The 21,408-nt window shown below is 49.8% G+C and overlaps 6 protein-coding genes across 6 annotated transcripts; 5 read left to right on the forward strand and 1 right to left on the reverse strand.

The window, feature by feature from the left end:
- Positions 1–909: 909 nt before the first annotated feature.
- P168DRAFT_319149 (FAD-dependent oxidoreductase) lies at positions 910–2,244 on the forward strand (the record flags this gene model as incomplete). The annotated part of the gene is made up of 5 exons (XM_024840250.1): positions 910–938; positions 1,003–1,140; positions 1,216–1,319; positions 1,377–1,474; positions 1,531–2,244. The coding sequence occupies 5 exons, from the start codon at positions 910–912 to the stop codon at positions 2,242–2,244; spliced, it is 1,083 nt and encodes a 360-aa protein (XP_024692280.1).
- Positions 2,245–2,599: 355 nt separating this feature from the next.
- P168DRAFT_237884 (TVP15 family protein) lies at positions 2,600–6,830 on the forward strand (the record flags this gene model as incomplete). The annotated part of the gene is made up of 6 exons (XM_024833580.1): positions 2,600–3,482; positions 3,546–3,817; positions 6,090–6,094; positions 6,343–6,458; positions 6,520–6,609; positions 6,658–6,830. 6 exons carry the CDS (start codon positions 2,600–2,602, stop codon positions 6,828–6,830), a joined length of 1,539 nt encoding a protein of 512 aa, XP_024692281.1.
- An 849-nt stretch (positions 6,831–7,679) lies between these two features.
- P168DRAFT_327743 (CapA family protein) lies at positions 7,680–8,920 on the forward strand (the record flags this gene model as incomplete). The annotated part of the gene is made up of 2 exons (XM_024841275.1): positions 7,680–8,111; positions 8,206–8,920. Exons 1-2 carry the CDS (start codon positions 7,729–7,731, stop codon positions 8,918–8,920), a joined length of 1,098 nt encoding a protein of 365 aa, XP_024692282.1. The 5' UTR covers positions 7,680–7,728.
- Positions 8,921–9,062: 142 nt separating this feature from the next.
- P168DRAFT_305032 (PTH11-like integral membrane protein) lies at positions 9,063–10,492 on the reverse strand (the record flags this gene model as incomplete). The annotated part of the gene is made up of 5 exons (XM_024838892.1): positions 9,063–9,537; positions 9,594–9,661; positions 9,717–10,090; positions 10,147–10,214; positions 10,267–10,492. The coding sequence occupies 5 exons, from the start codon at positions 10,490–10,492 to the stop codon at positions 9,173–9,175; spliced, it is 1,101 nt and encodes a 366-aa protein (XP_024692283.1). The 3' UTR covers positions 9,063–9,172.
- A 2,551-nt stretch (positions 10,493–13,043) lies between these two features.
- On the forward strand, positions 13,044–14,939 carry P168DRAFT_305033 (oxidoreductase, short chain dehydrogenase/reductase family; the record flags this gene model as incomplete). The annotated part of the gene is made up of 8 exons (XM_024838893.1): positions 13,044–13,063; positions 13,187–13,199; positions 13,355–13,372; positions 13,750–14,180; positions 14,246–14,555; positions 14,623–14,678; positions 14,729–14,837; positions 14,907–14,939. 8 exons carry the CDS (start codon positions 13,044–13,046, stop codon positions 14,937–14,939), a joined length of 990 nt encoding a protein of 329 aa, XP_024692284.1.
- Positions 14,940–19,432: 4,493 nt separating this feature from the next.
- Positions 19,433–20,507, forward strand: P168DRAFT_282412 (Ras family protein; the record flags this gene model as incomplete). Its single annotated transcript, XM_024835983.1, has 4 exons — positions 19,433–19,444; positions 19,679–19,793; positions 19,856–20,131; positions 20,269–20,507. 4 exons carry the CDS (start codon positions 19,433–19,435, stop codon positions 20,505–20,507), a joined length of 642 nt encoding a protein of 213 aa, XP_024692285.1.
- Positions 20,508–21,408: the final 901 nt, after the last annotated feature.

Genomic DNA, 21,408 nt, shown 5'->3' on the forward strand with positions numbered 1-21,408 from the left:
GTGAATGAAGACGTAGGCGAGACAGCAATGAGTGAATCTCGATGCGTCCGGGTTGCCGGATGGTCGCTACCAGACGGGCAATTGGATCGGAATATCGGAGGGTTCAGTTGTGAGGATGACCAACAGTGTCATTCACTCCTCACGATCACTTCTTCTGTAATCAGTATGATAGGGACCTCTCCTTTCTATACCTGAGAGACTATCCACTACCTATAGATCGATTGATACTTCCAAGTTGTACTGTTGTGAAGTCTTTTTTTTCTCGGTCGGAGAACTGCGGAGGTCGGTAACTTTGGTATGGTCACTTTGGTCTGGTACGGTAAGGAACAGCAGGCGGTGAGGATATTGTTATGCTGTTATTGGTTTATGTCGCGACAGGATCTCCACCAGATGACGAAACGCGTCACTTTATATTGAGATGGCCCAGTCAAGCGTGCCCAATGCAGGAGATGACTTGTCTGCTTGAGGAGATCGGCTGAAGAATCACGCATGATCCCATGACAGTTGATCTATTAGGTAGATGGCTGTGACCTGTTGCAGTATGAAAGTCTATTAGACTGAGGAATAGCGTCATAGCTTGGTCCTAGTATATTGTATCAGTCATAGTATACTATACCTACTATTAATACATAGGGCTCCAGCTAGGGCATCACTGAGCACACGATGCGAGGGACAGTCCAGCTACCAATCAGATGTCATAAACTGACCTGATCATCTAGTACCTAAAACTCTTATCAGCACTATCGAGGAATTGGGCATGCCACCAACCTCGGATAAACGGCGACAAATGGGCTGGACTCATATCGAATGGGGCTAGTCTCTAGACTCATCCCCGGGATCTCGTGGGGAGCTGAGCGGGGGAATTGGGGTTTCATCCGACATGCAATAGACCATTCCTCCGCAGCAAACATGGCACCCAACAACATCGTAGTCCTGGGGTAGGAGACCCATACTTACTTCCTGGCATATATTCCTCATCATCCTATACTAATACACGAATAGAGCCGGCGTCTCAGGCCTCACCACCGCCTACCTCCTCTCCAAAGATGCCTCCAACTGCATCACCGTGGTCGCCAAACACATGCCCGGGGACTACGACATCGAGTATGCTTCTCCCTGGGCCGGCGCCAACTACGTTCCGTACGTGCTTCAAGGGTATTTGCTTATCTCCCACTCTTTTAACATCTCCACCCGTTCCAAGGCTAATTAGCACAGAGTGGGCCAGAGTAACCCCGTCCATGAGACCCGGGAACGGAATACATGGCCTGTCTTGAAAGAGCTGGCTGAGAAGCATCCTGAGGCAGGCATTCACTTCCAAGGTATGCAACCCCCGGATCACTCCAAACCATTGGAAGCTAAGCTGACACTGCAATCAGACTTAATCGGCTACATACGCAAGACCGACGAGGGCTCCTCGAACAGCCCCCCCGCCGCAGCAATCACACAGCCATGGTTCAAGGACGTTGTCCCAGATGTATGCGCACGACACCACCGTCTCCTCGCATCAACAGCTAACCCAACACCGTCTAGTTCTGCGAGGTTCCTCAAAACCAACTCCCCCCCGGAATCGCCAGCGGCAGCAAATTCACCTCCGTCTGCATCAACACCGCAATCTACCTCCCCTGGCTCGTCAGCCAATGCCTGCGCAACGGGGTAATCTTCAAACGCGGGGTACTTCCCCACATCGCAGACGCCGCAAACGCACACCACACCGGCCAGCGCGCGACCCTAGTAGTTAACTGCACCGGCCTCTCCTCCAAGACCCTCGGCGGCGTCACCGACAACAAACTCTACCCCGCTCGCGGCCAAATCGTCATCGTCCGCAACGACTCCGGCGCAATGGCCGCCATATCAGGCGGGACGGAGGACGGTCCGGACGAGCTAAGCTACATGATGACGCGGGCGGCCGGGGGCGGCACCGTGCTAGGCGGGTGCTACCAGAAGGACAGATGGGAGTCGACGCCAGATCCTAACCTCGCGGTGCGGATCATGAAGCGTGCTGTGGCGCTGCGGCCGCAGTTAGTTGGCGAGGGGCAGGGCATTGAGGGGTTGGATGTTGTGAGACATGGGGTTGGGCTGAGGCCTGTTAGGGAGGGAGGCACGCGGATAGAGGTAGAGAGGGTGGATGGGGTGGCCGTTGTGCATAATTATGGGCATGGGGGGTTTGGGTATCAGGCTTCGTATGGGTGTGCGGGGGAGGCGGTTGCTTTGGTGAGGGGTGTGCTGCGGGAGGCGAAGTTGTAGACTTACCTTACTCTACTCTGCAACTCCTAGCATTCTGAGGAGCATTGTGCCAGACAATTAAGCTTAGAGTAGTTAGCGATATTACGTCGAAGACTAGAGCCAGACAATGACGTTCTAGAAGTCTACATCACAATGCAAAGTAGACCCCAACAAGACCTCATCATAACGACGTCACCACCACAACCGTCTCAATATAACTAACCCCAGCTATCTCCGCACGCGCTCTTGACAATAATCAGTCAAACACAATCCTATTTATTGAAATTCAAAAGAGAACAATAAAGAAAGAAAAATATTATTCAAAATGAGATACCACCCCCCCGTCGTCGAAGAAGAAACATCCGACACGGAGAACATGGAGCCTCCCAAGCGGAAGCGGCCCGAGAAGCCAGACGGACAGACGCCCGCGAGCCTGGAGCCTGGTTTCGAGGAGAGTGGACAGGCGGGGCAAGAACAGCGCGAGCCGCCTACGAAGGTATCTAAGGGTTCTGCGGCGGGTGGTTCGGAGGGGGCTGCAAAGGAGAATGTGACACAGGAGGGGAAGCAATCGTCGAACTGGCCGCACAAGGTTCCTGTTGATGTGGAGGAGGAGCTTGGAGATGAGGAGGATGAGGTTGATGAGGGAGGTGAAGGTAAAACTGATGAAGGTGAAGCTTACGGGGAGCCTGGGGAGGACTACAATGTTGGGGATGTAGAAGGAGAAGAAGAGGAAGAGGAAGGTGACAACGCCGACGAAGTGGAACTCCTCGACGAGGAACAGGCCGGCAATAACGAGGCCGACGACAAAGACCTCGAGAACCAACTGGAGCGCGAACTCGGCAGAGACACCGAAGACGACATGCGCGACGACACCAACGAGGACACGCCTCTCGGCGACGAGCAAGACCAGCCCGACGAAACTACCACCAACGGACCCAAGGTGCAGCGGACGGTCGAGCAGTTCGGACGCACTCCCCTGCACGGCACCTGTGTGGCGGAGAAGCCTTTGACCGCGACGCCGGACACGCTGCTGGCGATGCTGCTGGACGCGATGCTCAAGTCGCGGCCCATCTCGCACGATCTGTCGCAGCAGGCTGTCAAAAAGGTGCTGGATGAGGGTTATCACAATATCCAGACGCTGGGAAATAGTAGCTGGGAGGACCGAACGGGCGTGTTGCGCGATGGCGGGTATAACCGGTATCGGGAGCAGGGGGCTACTAATTTGGGGGAGGCGGCGCAGTTCATCAGGGAAAAGTATAGTATGTCAACCACTCACTCCTTGGATATGGCGATTTCCAGACTTCTTCAGCTGACTGATGTAGATGGCGATCTGAATAACCTCCTCGAGTCCGCGCATCATGACCGGGGTGAAGTGCGAAACCGCGTCAAGGAGTTGAAAGGACTCGGAGATATGGGCGTCGACCTCTTCTTCAACAACGTGCAGAGCGTCTGGCCGGAGATTGCTCCGTTCCTCGATCAACGGAGTCTGCAGACAGCCGAACAGGTGGGCATTGGCAGGGATCTGAACAGCATCTTTGAAGAACTGGAGGGAGACGCTCTGCAGATGAGCCGGTTGGCGAATGGGCTATCGACCGTTCGATTGGAGAAGAGACAAGATGCGCTGATGGGATTGTAATGATCTGGAGAAGTGATCTGTATTTAAGTAGTCATGTCTATATTCATATCCAGGATATTTAATCAGAAGGATATCAAAGCCTACCTACTCTATACTCCGTAACTACCCCGTATACACCTGACAGCGATTTACAAGAAGTGGTATAGCGTTTCCATTGAGGTAAAATGGAAAGCGCGCTTTGAGAAAAGGAAACAGTCATCAACAAACACAGAAGGCGAAGCGTGGTAAGAAAGACGACTGAACAGTGAATTAAAGATATGTCGATGATTTGCGAAGTGAGAGAAAAACATGAAGAAAAAAAAGTGTCATCCTCATCTCCAATTTTACCACTGCATCATCTATTCCCCAGAGTCACCATCAGCCTTTCCCTCTGCCAAGTCTCTACCATGTCTTCCATCCAAGAGAAGGAACAGGCCATTCTCAATTCTCTTATAGAGAAAATCCGGTCAATTCCATATGAACCTTGAGCGGATGCAAATTACCAACTTCCTCACATAATGCCGCCAAGAGGACCTTATCTGCTCTCTCCTGACGAGATAGAAGTATGTGCAAAGAAAAACATATGATAATACAAATCATGGAGCCTAGCTAACTTTATATGGCCCAGGGAGGTGTTGGCCGCGATGATACCTACTATGATAGCGATTCAATGGATGTTGATTTGGAGAACCAGCAAATAGAAATAGATGGAGAACCAGTGCCAGTACAACATTTTTGTGGGTGCCAAGTGGGAGAAAGAGTGCATTGTGCGTGGTAATCTTGCTTTATTACCATTGTTATGCACTGACAATCAGCAATTATCTCTGAATAAAACACCCCAAGCAGACACGCCCTCTGAGTTCGCCATTCAGCCGCATGCGTGGCAGCTTAAGGGAGCCGCTCAAATCCATTTCTTGTGTCAGAGCAGGTTCTGTGGGGGGATTTGCGGCGACAGCATGGGCCTCGGGAAGACACTGGTGGTCTTTTCCGCTCTCTGGACAACTACACGCATGATCAATGAGGCGAGGGTGATGAGGGTAATAAGGATAGTAAGGGTGGTGAGAGTGATGAGGGTGATGAGGGTGTGAGGGGTATGAGGGGTGTGAGGGTACCCCTTTTCATGCAGAGCAAGTCAATCAGCCAGATAAGATCATAAGATATCTTCATTGAGTGCCTGCCCTCTGCGTGTTTCGCCCACTTTCTACATCCCTCACCCTTTGAATCTGTTGCGCTAGCCTCTTATCTATCTCCTTTCGCCCACATTTGATATCCCACTCCAGCTTACTTGCAAGCTACATGAGAATAGTTTTCTTTGCTATAGATTGTAGGGAGGCTATGCCAGTGGTGCATTTCCAAGAGGCGGCACAGTTTGCTGCTTGATTGATGCAGAGATATTGACCTGAGACTGCCAGGCACCATATGCCATCTAGGAGGGATATCGGATATCATCCAGTACAGTCATAGCAACTACAAATTACCATACTTAGGTGGGAGATTCGGTTTTTAATAGATCATACATGTGATGAACAGCACAAAAAGCCCAAGTTTCCTTTTGTTACAAATAGCCCGCCGTATAACCAACACTCATAAAAGTGGTGATGCACAGCGTGAAAAGGTCACAATTTCTTGTCCAAAAACCAGACTTACTCCGTATCATATGGAGAAATGGTCAGCCCTATCGATAACGTATTAAGGAGTAAAAAAACGGACCCATTCCGGTATGGTATGGAAAGATTGCTAGTCAGCATCCTGGTGCAATGGATTTATGCCGATCCGTATCTCCAGTCCAGCCCCCATGCGACAAATACCCCGGTCCAACATCCTGGAAAACAACCCTGGCTGTCTTTGTCTCTATTGACTATTCTAGACCTCTAGTGTGATGAGGCTAATAACCAATAATGATCACACCCTAATCCAGCGGAATGTCACCCATCCGTTTATAGAAACACTGACCACGTGAAAGGCGGATTCGGCGGCTGACTCAGCGCTTGGCAGACCCACCGCCGACGACGGCGCAAAACAACAACTGGATGAGCTGGGGAGCCTTGTTGTCTCCTTGATTTCTCCGTCCGCATCTTTCCCTCCCTGCAATCGTGCTGTATGCTTTCTCTTGACCACAGGCGATCCTTTCTTTTCTACCTCTGTAAGTGTCTGATTGATCTGGTCGGGTCATTCTTCAGCGGTTACCTTGCGCTTTCCCCGTCACGCGACAGTCGGCCCACCGGGAGGCCGTTAGGCCACGAGATTCCAGGCTCGGTTTGCGTCTGCGGTGATGAGAGCCGTCATTTGAAATTTGAACTAGACTAACTTGTCTTCGATCTAGAATTTAGAACAGACGTCTGTCATACCGTCCCGCCCGCCGGATCGATTCATTAAGCTGCACCTGCCGATTCTATAAATAGACGGATTCTTCAAACCGCAGACATGGATTTCTCCAACATCTTGTATGTCTACACTGGATAAAGCTTTGTGGTTGTGATGGGTGGACTCGCTGACACCGTTAGTCGGATTGTGAACATCGCCGTGGGCGTGATCATGGTTCTGGGCGGCATCGCCCAGTTCTTCCCTCCGTCCATGGGCTCCATCATTGTCGGTGCCTATGTGATTGTCTTCGGTCTTCGTATGTTCCTCTGCCGGTACTCTGCTCGACCTTTTTTTTACAAATGCTGACTTTGAATTAGTTGTCGGTGGCCTGGAATTCCTGCCCACGGTCCCTGACTACGTGTACCGTTACGCTTCGTTCCTCTTCTCCTTCCTCGGCCGGGGCGCTTGTGAGTCGCTATCATTCCCCCATCCCTGTTTCCCACTAACAGATGCAGTCTACATCTTCGTCGGATCGATCATGCTGCACGGCCACGTCCTGCGCTACATTGCCGGTTCGCTGGTCGGCTTCGTCGGTGTCGGCTACCTCGCTCTGGAATTCGTTCCCTCGATCGAGCCCCCTTCGAACATGCGCGAGTCCGACCAGGGCTGGGGCGCTGAGCAGGTCTAATCGACCTTTTGTGGAAAATGAACGATTGAGACTGCGATGATCTCTAGCAAGAGACGAAACTGCATGACTTGATCGTCGGCCCGAATGAAAAGATGGTGGTGGGCATGGTGGAGCGGTTTCCTTAACGCTATCGATGTACGACGTACGACAAGTGCGATGATACGATAATTCTCTTTCCTTCGTAGTGATGTTTGGACTTGGGACTCCTGACGTGGCATGATCTTGACTTGGACTAGCATTGTCATCTTCGGATGGACTTATACCGATATCTATTTTGTACTTTTGATTGCTTGTATCAATAGTAGATAATTGCATCTTCATACTTTATGGTTGGTATACGAATCAAGATCGAATTGTAGATGTATACCCTGGTAGGCTGGGATATTGAAGTAGAGTCCTGTGGGCTATACTACAGGCATCTGCGTCCTGTTCTAACGGATCATTTGGATACCTTCTCATTACCTCTATTCAAACGTACGCTACAACAAAAGGACCTTCTATCCTCTTCTACTTGTGTATACTGCTATCCTACACCTACACTGAATCTCGAAATACAAGGAAACAACAGGCATACTTCTTAGGAAAACATTCCCAGTTACATACTTCCACGTGTCATAACTCTCGCCCATTAGTAAGTCCACGCTCTTATCATACAGAAGATAGAAAAACAAAGAGGCTGATAGAGAAGCCGTCATCAACGGTAGGGCTGTTTCGATCTCGGTTCGGGCCGAGTGATGATGACTTGAGCTGTCAGTCGGGATATACTTTATCAGCAAGTGGCGTATATCATACTCAACTTATACTCCTCATTCTCAACAGAATCCCCAAAAGATACCCCCTCGTCGACCGACTCACTCACTAACCAAGCAAAGAAAGAAACAATAAAGAAACCAAAAAGATGAAACCCAAAATCCTAACCCTAACCGGCGACGTCATGCTCGGCCGCCTCATCGACCAACTCCTCCCGCACCCCGTCCCCAACGCCCCCGCCTCCGAGCGCAGCCTAATCCCACACCTGCGCCTCCAACACGCCCACCTAAAGAACTACACCCCGTCCTCCCCCTGGGGCAATGCACTCCCCCTCCTCCTGCACGAATCCGACCTAACCCTCATCAACCTCGAAACAGCAGTAACGAACACGTCCTCGCCCTGGCCGAACAAGGTGTTCAACTACCGCGCGTCGCCGGAGAATGCGTGTGCCGTGTTGCGCGCGGCGGGCGTTGACTACGCCGGGCTGGCGAATAACCACGCGGCTGATTTTGGGGAGGCGGGGTTGGCGGAGTCCGTTTGGGCGGTTAGGGAGGGCGCGGGGGTGGAGACTGCTGGGGCGGGGGGGATCCGGCGGGGCTGCTGTTTTGAGGTTTCCTCGGTCTAGACCTCGTGGTGGGGAGGAGTTGCAGGGGAGTGGTGGAAAGGAAGGGGGCAAGGAAAGCGTGGATGAAGGGCTCACTATCCACGTATACGCCGCATCGGACCACCCCACAGCATGGGCGAATCTACCCACCTTCCACTTCATAGACTACAGTGCTGAGACGCGCGCGCGGCTCAAAACACTTCTAACCTCCTCCCCCCCTCGCACTGAACAGCAGCAGCAGCAGCAGCAGCAGCCAGACATCAAAATATTCTCCGTCCACTGGGGCCCAAACTACACCTGGCAACCAGCGTCCGAAATTCGCCACCTAGCACACTTCCTCATCGACGAGTGCGGGGTGGACATTGTACACGGACACTCCGCGCACCACGTGCAGGGCGTGGAGGTGCACAAGGGGAAGCCGATCATCTACGGGTGTGGGGACTTTGTGGACGATTACGCGGTTGATAGGCGGTTTCGGAATGATTTGGGGGGCTTGTGGAGGATTGTTTTCACGGAGGGAGACGAGGGGGTCGAGGGGAGGAAGGGAAGGCAGAGCAGGTTGGTGATGGATAGGGTGGAGGTATTCCCGACGAAGTGTAAGCTGTTTCAGGTGAATATGCTTGAACCTGGGGATGAAGATCATGAGTGGGTTGTTGAGACTATTGGGAGGTTGAGTGGGGAGTTGGGGACGGGTGTGAGAAGGGGGGAGAGGGGGCAGGCTGTTGTTGATTTGTAGTTCTTCTTCTTTTTTTCTTTCTCTGTTTGCTTTGTTGAGTCAAATTTTGAGAATGGAATTTATGGTTATATGTCATAAGAGATATTATATAGTTGCATCATCATTAGTTCATTAAAAGAACAAAAAATACTAAACATGGTATCAACATAAAACCCAGACAGGGCGAGGCAGCCGTGAACACGACCAGTGGATAAGTAAAAAAAAAAAGAGAGTGAAAGAAAGACAGCTCAATAAAAAGAACGAAGAGAAAGGTTAAACCCCCAACACCAACCTCCTCTGACTCGAATCCTCCCGCCCACCAGATGACTCCTGCATCATGGTAGTCGTGACCTCAATGCCACTCGCCGGGTTCGAATGACCTTCACCCGACTTGACATCCACATCGATAGTGCACATGCCGAAGTCGCGGTCCTGCGAGAAGAGCTCCATGCGCGGACGGGAGCGGCTGACACCGGTCTTGTTGCGGGTGGTGGTGTCGTTGTAGTGGTTGTAGCTGCGGGTGGAGAGCAGTTTGGGGAAGAAGCGGCTGATGAGGGGGCGGAGGAAGGGGAGACAGGCGCAGATGATGGCGACGTTGCATTCGGCTGCTGTCCAGTAGGCGGCGCCGACGTTGCTTTCTGTTTGATGTTAGGATTGGTTTGGGGAATGGTTGTAGAGTGGAGTGGGTACTGACTGGATGTGTCGGTGGCTCGGGCAACCTCGCGGAGACTTTGAAGACGGAGGATACTGGTGATCACCACGCTGTGGTAGGGTCAGTATCGGAGAAAGCGTTGTAGTGGTAATCAGGGGCGCATACAGAATACCAATGGCAAAAACGGCCATAAGCCCAACCTTCTGCATCCGCGGGAGCTGCAGCCGCGAAAGGAGCGGCATGGGCAGGATAAACAGCGCCACATCGGTGACGATATTCATAGACGCGTTGAAGAACCACACGATCTCAAAGTTGAGACACCCGCCGGGGATCTCGCGATCCCAGAACTTAGCCACCGGCACGCAGTTGACGTAGCCGCTCAGTACGGCCCAGGTGGTGTACAGTGCGACGATGCCTAGCACGGCCCAGCAGGCGAGGCGGAATCGCTTTTCGGGGAAGATGCGCAGGTATTGGAAGAGGATGGAGAATTTAGTGAAGCCCAGGCTGGCGTTGTATAGGGGGATTGAGGCCCAGAGACTCTATTCGGATGTCAGTACAGTCTCTATGGGCGAATTGAGCGATATGCAAGACATACCTTAAGTTGTAGCTTCAATTCCCGCGGGGACAGGGTGTCGTCCGGCTGTCCCAGGCCAAAATGTACTTCTACTCAAATGTTAAAGAGATCCAGGCCCACTGGCAATGCAAGGAGACGGACCAGCGCAAACGAGACCAAAGTAGCAGATGGCCAGAGCCAAAGACACAAGGATGGTATAATCTTCTCGACCCATCAACTTCATCACTCCGAGGCGAGCCCACATGCGCATGCCGACAACAAGGACCGAAAGCGCCGTCAGCACGCCTGCTACCACCACGGCTCGATGTCCATGGGCGTCGTCATTTGATCCCCGTGGGATGAACGTGTGCAGTATGTGTCCATCCATGGTGTTCCGCGAAAAGAGTGAAATCGGGTCGGAAGTCGTGTTGAATGAGTGTAGTTCGGCTTCGACTCGAGTGTAAATGCGGAGCGCGTCAGTCTTGTCGTAGGTGCACTCCTAAGTCTTCGGAATCATGACCAAGGGGGTGAAATGCTGTGCATGGAGGTGCCTGAAGTCAAGCAAGCAAGGAACGTACGCATCACCACTTCTACGCAGGCCGAAATTAGGACGACCACTGTTATTTATTCGGAGTCGTCCCCGCCGAAAACCTTGATAGTAAATCAATAGCGTACCAAGATTAATTCAAACAGCTGGGGTAAAAACCCACACATGGGCTATAGACTTCTACATCCACTACCGCAATGAGTGCAAGGTACTCAGCGCAGAACCGGCCGAACAACCCCACATGTGTCTTGATAGCCGGGTACCCATCCATGGAACGCCACTGTCGGTCTTTGATTCTTCGAGCATAGCTTGGATAGATGGCGCCGCAAGCGGGCGGCTTCGTCTGCAAGACAGATGCTGATTCGATTGTGTGGCTCCACCCATCAGCCAGCGCCATACCCTTGCGGGTATACAAACTCATATCTTCGTCCCTTCTGGACGACCCTCCTTCTTTCGTAGGGTCCTCGGGAAGAAGTCCACGTAAGGGATACAACGTGGCGAGCTTGCCACGTTTTGCGGACCTGACCAGTCACTCGCCCTAGCACTATCCCCTGTCCATTCCATGGATCAAATATCATAGGAGATCTCGGAGAATTGTACTTCGGTTGGGCAGAGATCAACCTTACTGAATAATATCTGATGTGGATCGAGTGCGCCCATTGCTGCTCGATCGCCCGAGTGGGCCTACCCTCTCGGCTGAAAAGCTGGCACCGAGGCAGTTCATCAACATACCTACAAACTCACCACAAAGGTGACATTGTTCTCGCATACTACCATCCAGGGGTTCAGTATCCCGCGCCGCATATTGCGATCGTATGAGGACTAGTACTAGGCGTTTGTTCCTAAGCCCTTCCTGACCTCCAACCCGGCATGCCGGGTCATTTTCAAGTGCGGTGGGTCCGGTTCGCCAAAAAGATCTCCATCTTGCCGCGCTAGTCCGCATCAGAGGGGTTATTGACGGGCTAATTGCCATTATTTGCTGTGGGACCATGTTGTCTCTGAGATTGGGGAAGCAAAAAGCAACGCGACGGGAGATAATTATTTCATCTTCGGGGTTGTTGGCATGTCGCCGAAATTTTCAGCAAGGGGACCATGGCTGTCCGGCAAGGCCGAGCTTTGACATCTTGGTACTCCCGTATAGCCGCTCAGGGTCTGGGTCTTGCGCGATTCATGCATTACCAGAGTTCCAGAGCCATTGACCATTCATCTGCCATGTGCCAACTCGGTGGTTATGATTACGTTTCGTTTGCTGGTCTTCGACCATTCGACCTGACCGGGGTTTGTTCAGCCACAATCATAGGGTCAGATCTCAGGATCAATAAAAGTTTGACAGGGTCTCCTGAGTTCTTGGCATCTCGGCACATGGAAATAGTGATGTGCACGAGAGATCGGCCTTCGGAGCTAGTACAAATCTGTTTGCTGTGAAGCTGGGATGGGGTTAATGCAACATGGCAAAATTTTTCCACTTGACCCATCCAGTGCCCACTCCCAGCACATGTCGATCTCCACGTGTCTCGTGGGGAGGCTGAGGGCGCCTGGGATCTTCGATTCGTTATGTTCCGTCTTGGGAGTGTCTAGCTTCTGGGCATTCAGTTCCACGATGGCAACAAGGACGAAGGGATTGGTTCAGCGGAGCGGGCGGAAGCTATTGATAGAATAAGGGCAAGTTGTCCTCGTCAGTGTGCTCTGTTGAAGCTCAAGTCAGCTCACCTGGAGAAAGGAGGCTGAATGCCGAAAGATCTCATCTCAGTCGAGTTAGTCCAGAGGAGATTAAACCCCGAGTCTCTCCAAATACTCCATAATTCAGATGGATAAGAGCTCCCACGCGGCAGAGAAAGGCTAGCAGCCATGGGGCAAAACGTGGCTATTCCACAAGCAGGCAGAAATCCACCACCCCGACTGATCGACGGCCAGAGAGCCCCATGCACTACTGGATTGGGGAAATGGTTGTCACTCATTGATTTTATCATTAGCTCAATGAATCCGTCATTCTGGTGACTGCAGAGCTGTCTGACAATTAGCAGGTCGGAATACTAATAAGTGAACCAACTGCCTATCATACCTAGGCATGTTATCTACCATATTACAGATATGTGGGAATTGATCAGCCTAATATATATGTTCATGTTAAACTGGATTATAAGGAATTCGATAGACTTGCTAGGTATTGCTTTCTACTCTACAATAACAGTAGCTATTAGGACAATAAGAGGCTTAGAGACAGTTTGAATCTAAGTACGTGCACCTGTTGGTTTTCAGATGAGGATATGAAGGGCTTGACATGTAACATTGTCTATGAAAATGGTCAGCTAAGACCAAATCTTAATAATCAAGGGTCCTTAAGATCAGAGACTTCACAATTTCCCCACACAAGCATTATGCATTGCTTATTATGGATTCATACACTTCAATGTAAGATATGGCCTGCAAATCCAAAATGATAGATTAGTCTTAGAAATTGATTCGGCTCTTTTCTTTTCTAGTCAATGACAGTGATCTGCTCAATACCATTAATATGTAATTGATTTGATTTAGTACTATACTCTTTGTAGGTACTATATTGGGAGACTGACGTAGAGTATTGGTTCTATTATATTGGTTCATTAAACCTTAGCCCATCACTCCAATCTAACAGTCTATATACTCTAGTCATGTTCTAGTCATGTTCTCCACACAATCAGGTTACTTCTTTACATCTATCAGCTCTATATTATGTTTTCTGTAAGTTTGAGACAATGCAATATATACGGTTAGACTGGCCGGATTAACAATCATGGCAACTAATTGAAATTGTATCTATTCTATCTCCGACCATCAATCCACTATACCTATTACGTTCAACAATTCCTGCCATGATAAGGTCAAAAGATACCCAACAGTATAAGGTAAATAACTCCATTCTTATCATCGGATGGAAGTCCGATCGGTCAAATATTCCACCGGACGTCCCGCCGAATCACGAAATCCGCTTCCCCGCAGCCGATTCGCCTACACCTATGATCTAATCCCGAGGCCCTTCATCAACCCCTCCATCTGTCCCCGATCTTGACCCCTCGTTTCCCGAGTTCCTACATCAACCATATATGAAGTATCTCCAGGCTTATCGCAGCTCAATCGGTTTCCTGCGACACATCACCTCTCCGTCTTCCTATTCCGGCTCCTTCCCCGCACTCCGAAACAACCCCTTCGTTTCCGCCGCCCAACCGAGGTTCACCAAACGCACAATGGCAACGGCTATGGCAAAGCGCCTTGAAGGCAAGACGATCGTCGTGACGGGTGCATCGTCCGGTATTGGTCGCAGCACGGCCAAGGAGTTTGCTCGCACTGCGCCCAAGAACCTGAAGCTCATTGTGACGGCGCGCCGTCTCGAGTCGCTGCAGCAGCTGGCGCAGGAGATCAAGGAGGAGGTCGGCGACGGCGTCCAGACCTTGCCTGTGAAGCTGGATGTGAGCAAAGCTGAGGAGGTTAAGAACTTTGTGTCGTCCTTGCCGGCGGAATTCCAGGACATCGATGTCTTGGTCAATAATGCGTACGTGGCCCGACCTTCAATCTATCACCGCCCCTCGTGGTCATCATATACTAATTGCTATTCAGTGGTCTCGTCAAGGGTGTCGCCAAGGCTCCGGAGATTGCCCAGGAGGATATCGACACCATGTTCCAGACCAATGTCAACGGACTGATTGGGATGACCCAGGCGGTCCTCCCCATCTTCAAGAAGAGGGAGGATGGTGGCCGTGGGGATATCATCAACATTGGAAGCATTGCGGGTCGCGAGGCGTACGCTGGTGGCAGCATCTACTGCGCCACCAAGGCTGCCGTCAAGTTCTTCACGGAAGCTCTGCGGAAGGAGCTGATTGCATCGAGAATCCGCATCATCGAGGTCGACCCTGGCCAAGTTGAGACCGTAAGCTCCTTGGCTATTATATTTGCTTTATCTATTGTGCATGTCTGTTCATTAACGCTGGTGATAGGAGTTCTCCGTCGTGCGGTTCTACGGCGACAAGGCCAAGGCGGATGCCGTTTACTCGTGAGTCTTCTAGGCACGTCATGCATAGATCAAGACTGACCTCCTCACAGCGGCTGCGAGCCCCTGACGCCCGATGATATCGCCGAAGTCGTTGTTTTCGCCGCTGGTCGGCGCGAAAACGTCGTGATGGCGGATACTTTGATTTTCCCCAGTCACCAGGTAAGCCATCGCATCCGATTGGACATGCCTCCATGTGGAATTACAAATCGCTAACATCTCATGTTCCAGGCATCCCCGGGCCAATTGCACAAGAAGAACTGAACCTGTTGATATGGATAGGAGCTACGCAGATGGCTTGAGTTAGATGAAACATGAACATAGACTACCTACGCTGTATAGCGCAAAATAAACTTTGCAAATGTTACACCGAGTAACGTTGGATCTCCGCAATCTCCAACCCTCATTCTTTGTATATCAGTTTCATTCGAAACGGTCCACTTTTGGTGATACACAGTGTGATTCTGGGCATCCAAGTGTGGAATATTTTCGATCGAATCTTGATTTCTGGATGTGAACTGCAGTCTAGAGGCTATACATCTGAGCGCTTACGCCATGGACACCCCAAATACTGACGCCATGGCTTGGAAGGCGTTGACGGTACCTGGTTCACGCTTTTGCCTCGACCTATAACCAATGTTACCTTATTCTCTGGTCCTAACCAAACCAAACCAACCCCATATTTGTGTAACAGTCCATCAACCGACTACACGCTCGAGACGGTAAGTATCAACCATACTATCTATCATTTGTCTAAAATATCCATGCTGCGGTATACCTGTTTCTACGTACCACAGACTCTTCCAATGTCGCTGTTTTGGACAGTCCCAAGCGACATACATGCCAAGTAGGTTGAGAACTGCCTGGTCCACATACAAGGGTCAGGAGCAACATAGACAAAATATTGGATACTACCGACCTAAAAGTGTCATAGTAGATACCAATTGGAGTTCAAGTCTATGCATATGTTTACCCCGGAGCAGTATCTCCGGATATATTCGCATGATCAGCATCACACCGCAGCTCCTGGATCTATTTATCAGACCCCGTCGCATACAATATGATCTATCTCCACCGTACCTATCGATCTCGAACCTATACACCGCGTCGAGTCCACACCTATCATTAACTCTATCTGACTTACATAAAGCAAAAGCAAAAACAAAAACAAGAAAGAAGAGAGAAAGCACGGTCACACAATCCCAGCCACAGTGGTCCTTTGCTGCACCGCACAGACACTCCAATCCTTCTCCCCATACCTCCCCACAGCAGACAGACAGATAGACAGATAAGCAGGCAACACAGGTCTGATTAGCGTTGTCTGGTGCATATGGGATGAATTAACCTTTGTACCAGTCATGGCACGGATAAGGGAGGGCGTCCCGGTACTCCGTACGTACATGTTGACAAGTCTACGTCTGCATCTGCCTGAGTGATGTCATTGGGGATGTATGTGCCGGAATTGTTGTGAAGACAAGGGGGATATATTCGGTGACTGTGTAGTTTGCCTCTTTTAGATAACTATACATATTGCCAGTGTACTTAACGGGTTGATAGATAATAGCCAATAGATAGGTAGAGAGCCACCTATATTGGAAAGGCACTAGACATCTATGCAAGCAGGGAAAATACATGGACGCAACTAAGAAACCATAAAGCAAGCAGGGCAGCACAATTGCACCTGCATCTGTAAGTGTAAGTGTAAGTCCATATGTATCCCCTGGTAAATACCAGTACGGCAAGTATTGGTTAGGTACACTCACTCCACAGAACAATACCCACGCACAACAAGGATGATCGATGGTGCCAAGCATCGGATGCTTTGAGGGGCTTTTCCCAGAATGAGAATGATCGTCTTTTGGCCGAGGGTGTTTCCGTTAGTTATTCTCTTCGCTATGTGGGCTGCCTGAGATAGTTGATACCGGGTGAGGGCTGTGTGAGTCTGTTTGGATTGGTGGTGGTGGTAGTCGTCGTCGTCGTAGGTGGCTGACTATCATTTATCTCTGAGTCTCTGGCGATGGATGGCATTAGTGATCCAGGTCAATTACCTGTCAATGTCAATGTCAAGTTAGGCAGGTCTACGGAGTACTACGTAGTATGTTCAAGTGAGGTGAGGATGGAATTCCCGCGATCAGCATGCTCATCTAAGGAATGTCCGAGGCTACCTTAGTACTTACTACTTCGTACTCCGTAGTTGGAGTGTCTACCGGGGGACAGACAGCAGGCTGTTTATCTTCTTCATAAGAAATCATTACCATTCTTGTGTATTTGTTCAATTATTTCTGTAAAATTATTATTACATTCTTCCCCGTGTAAACTAAAGATAATACTATTCCCTCGGGCCATCAGTTGAAAACAGACCTAGCATCCAAGGCAATGACGCAACTCAGAGCCACAAGACACATAATATACGGGGTAGTAACTCCGTGTCCTCCGTACTCCATACTCCGTACTAGCAACGCACATCGCATCGTACTCGGCATTTTCAAAGGCCACATCGCATATGATCAGACCACAGATCCCCTATCATCCGTGGCAAGTGGGGACGTGGGGAAGACTTTGACTCTACTATTAGTTGATCCATTTCAGGGCATGTCATACGCCGGAGGAGGAGGGGAAGAAAACAGTCAATAATAACGGCAAGGTGAACCCCGATCATGAAGAATGAGGATGGGGATGATGTCAGGGGACAAGCTGTCATGATGGAAAGCTACAGCAGCTTACATTAAGGCTGACTGGCAAGGCTTCTGGAAGCGAAGGTGGTGGTTTCTGGCCTCCATTTCCATCCAGGGGCACCAATCATTGGGGACTTTTATATGTGGGTTGATGTGAATGGTGGCGTATCGTGCAGGGCATTTTACTTGAGAGTCCAATCGTTGTTCGATATTTTGTAATAGTTAATAATTTTTATTTATTTTATTTTATTATATTATTATTTCCCTCCATACCCGACAAAGAACGGAGCAATATAAATTAATCTATCAGCTCGAGAACTATACCGGGTACGGCCGTCGACCACAGACAGGAGTTCCCCCGACGCTTGCGTATGCGATTAATTGAGCGTCTCCTGATTGACGAACCTGATTGGTGATTTTGGATTGCTCGGACTCCGATTTCTTCCCTGGCGCACGAGCCACCAGACGGATATACTTTCATAGACTGAACCATGGCATATCATGAGAGAAACCGTAGTAAAGTAGTAAGGTAGAATAGTGTTTACGATTCGTAGACTTGACAATACTAACCACCCTGTTATTATTAGAAGTATGAGAACGGGATTATGATGCTCAGCAGAGTGCCACGGACAGGATGAACCAACGTTCAGGGGTGGGGCGTCAGAAAGACGGACCCTAGGATAGCCAGCCTAGTCTCGGAGGAGAAGTTGAACAGCCCGTTCGAATCGCCCCAAAACTAGACTACCTGGTTGAGAATAGTGGGCAAATCATCCGATCCTGGTTGTTTACCTCCACCGGAGTGGTGCCTCAAGAGGGGTGTGTACGGAGTACCGTGGTCTTCCCCCCTGTTAGACTTGCTCTGGCTTCAACAAGTGGGTGTGGGTGTTACTCTCAATCGCAGTGATTCGTTCTATCTGACAAGGACGACTAAAGAATCACGGAAACCCTAAGATGGTGGATGGATAGTGTGGGGTTCGGGTTAATGCCACACCAGTTCAGTTGGAGACCAGGTAAACCCCTTATTGAATATTACAATGAGGATGAGGATGAGGATGAGGATGAAGATTTGTTGTACTGTACAGGCTATGAAGTGTGGTCAGACATTATAGACAGTACGGCGTAGACAGTCTATCCTTTTCTTGGGTCCACTTTAAGTTACAGTATCCAAATAACCAAATCCCCCTAATTATTACCATCGTCTGCTCTGACTCAAGTCTCTACAGAATACGGATACATTTGATGGCTCCTTGCAGAAACCAAATTGAATGGACAAATGAGACAATAATTACCCTGACAATCGACGTGACAATAGAACGAGAGAATCATAATCATATTCATATTCATCTTTCATAAGATCGATCCACCTCATAACTAGTGACTTTAACCTCTCCTTAATCATCATCATTCCTGATTCCCCTTCCCCTCTCACTCTTCCCCTCTCTCTCCTCTCTCTTTCTCTCTCTCTTCTCTCTCCTCTCCTCTCTCCTCTTTCTCTCTCCTCTTTCTCTCCACGGTGTCTGTCTTTGCTTGGACATCCGGTTGATTCTTCCTCATTTTGTAAAGATCCCTGAGATTTGTAGTGTATTCTCAACCATTCTGTGATCCTCATTCATAACTCAATTAAACAATTCTCATTATTCCACTATTATCTTATTCTCCTGTTCTATTATTTTATTACTTTATTTATTATTATTGATTGTTCGATCTCACTATATTATTGAAATCCCAAGTTCCACGAACCCCCTGATCCCACCCCGTCCTGCTGCTTTAAGCTTGGCCTAGTCCTCCAATTGGACCCGCTGTTGCTGTCCACCTTTAGGCGCTTCTTCTTTTTGCGCAAAACTCCCGACCACTTGGGCCCCGACTCTTGTCCCTGCTCTCCATTTTTGTACGGTTGTTTGCTGCTACTACTACTACCTACCTACCTACCTACCTACCTACCTATCCTTTGCGACTGTTTCTCCGACCGCTGCGTGCGATTTCGACCCGCTGTCACGGCTCTTGTTGGGATAGCTTCCTCTCCCGTTTCCATCGCTCCCCCTTCTTTTCCTCCCACGCATATTTTGCGCTCGATCCGCCGTGATGGCTTCAAAGGTAAGCCTCGGTCGGAACTTCAGCCACCACCTGTCCTTGCTCATCCACATTCCCCCTCTCCCCCTTCCCCTCTGTTTCTGTCTCTCGTATCCGGTCGCTGGAGGTCTCCCCGTCGCACGAGTCGTTCGCCCCTCCCCCTTCCAACGTCCCAAACAACCGAAGAAGCGGACACCGGTCACTCCCCCGTGATCAATTCCATCCAAAACTAACGCGTCTTTCTTGCCGATCGAACAGTTCCTCCGAGAATACAAGTTGGTGGTCGTCGGTGGTGGTGGTGTCGGAAAGTCGTGCTTGACGATTCAATTGATCCAGAGCCACTTCGTCGACGAATATGACCCAACGATCGAAGGTGAGCGCTACAGCCGGTTGAACCCTCCCGAACACGTCGCTCATGAGATTCTCTCGATATAGATTCCTACCGCAAGCAGTGCGTTGTCGACGATGAAGTCGCCTTGCTCGACGTCTTGGATACCGCTGGACAGGAGGAATACTCGGCGATGCGTGAACAGTACATGCGGACTGGCGAAGGCTTCCTGCTCATCTACTCGATCACTTCGCGACAATCCTTCGAAGAAATCATGACCTTCCAGCAGCAGATTCTCCGAGTGAAGGACAAGGATTATTTCCCCATCATCGTTGTCGCTAACAAGTGTGATTTGGAGAAGGAACGTGCCGTGACGGAGCAAGGTTAGTCCCTTTTTCTCTTCATTCTTTTTATTTCTTTTCCCCCTATCTCCATTTTTTTTATGCCTTTATTCGTTCGTCCTATTTGTTTCGCTTTGTCGCCTTTCTTCTATTCATCGCGATCCCTAACTCCCATACAGAGGGTGAAGCACTGGCCCGCCAGTTCGGCTGCAAGTTCATCGAAACCTCCGCCAAGTCTCGCATCAACGTCGAAAACGCCTTCTATGAGCTCGTCCGGGAGATCCGCCGCTACAACAAGGAAATGTCGTCGTACCCGTCCGGGTCCGGCGCGTACGGATCCCGCGCACCGGAGGGCAAGATGGACATGAGCGAGCCCGGCGACCACGCGGGCTGCTGCGGAAAGTGCATCGTGATGTAATGGAAGTGGACTGAGCATCGAAATATCGAAGTTGCCAGGAAAACACGAATGCGCCCCTCAACGAGACGCGAAACTGGAAGCGAAAAACACACAACACCTGCGATTATACATTTTTAAAGAAAGAGAAATTGACGACGCGACAATGTCACTTCCTCTCCTCCCCCCCTCCTCCCCCCGAATAATTGCGAGCGCGCGCGTGTGTGACTGATTGATGTGATGGATGGATGGATGGATGGGTTCGGGATTGGATTGTGACATTATACCATACGAAGGCTCGCTCGCTGTCAGATGGAGTCTGCTCACCCTAATGCTATCACCGTCTCCATGAATGTTCGATTCCCCCTTTGTTCCTGTTTTTTTTTATCATTGATTTTATCTATTTTATACTTTTTTTTGGATGGAAGATACTTCGTCATGATCATCCCTATTGTTATATTTGACAGAATAGGCAGAAATAAGGAAGGCTATGAGCCTGTTTATAGAGTTTTTGCAAACTATGTATGTATTGCTATGGTTGTATTCTTCATCTCTCGTGGATAGCTGGACAAAACATCGACTCTTCGTCCCTCACCAAGATTAGGCAGTGACTGGATTTAATAGTAAAGCAAGATAATAAACCATTAATATCCAGCAGCAAGGGCCGACCATCGAACGAGAGCCAAGAGCCGCAATTTTGTCTTGTATGTTAGTACGTACATACTACCTACATATTGGAGATTATATACGACATTGCTCATCCACTAATTTGAGGAAAGAAGATACACACATACATCTGTTATCCACTTTATATTAGAGCCAGCTCGTCTTAATGAAAGTAGGCATCTACCATATCTGTTGTTGCGGTTGGTTTCTTGGGCGACGATAATGGCTCATTTACTACCTGCCTGCCTACCTGCCTACC

Source organism: Aspergillus campestris, assembly GCF_002847485.1.
Source record: "Aspergillus campestris IBT 28561 chromosome Unknown P168scaffold_7, whole genome shotgun sequence".
NCBI lineage: Eukaryota > Fungi > Ascomycota > Eurotiomycetes > Eurotiales > Aspergillaceae > Aspergillus > Aspergillus campestris.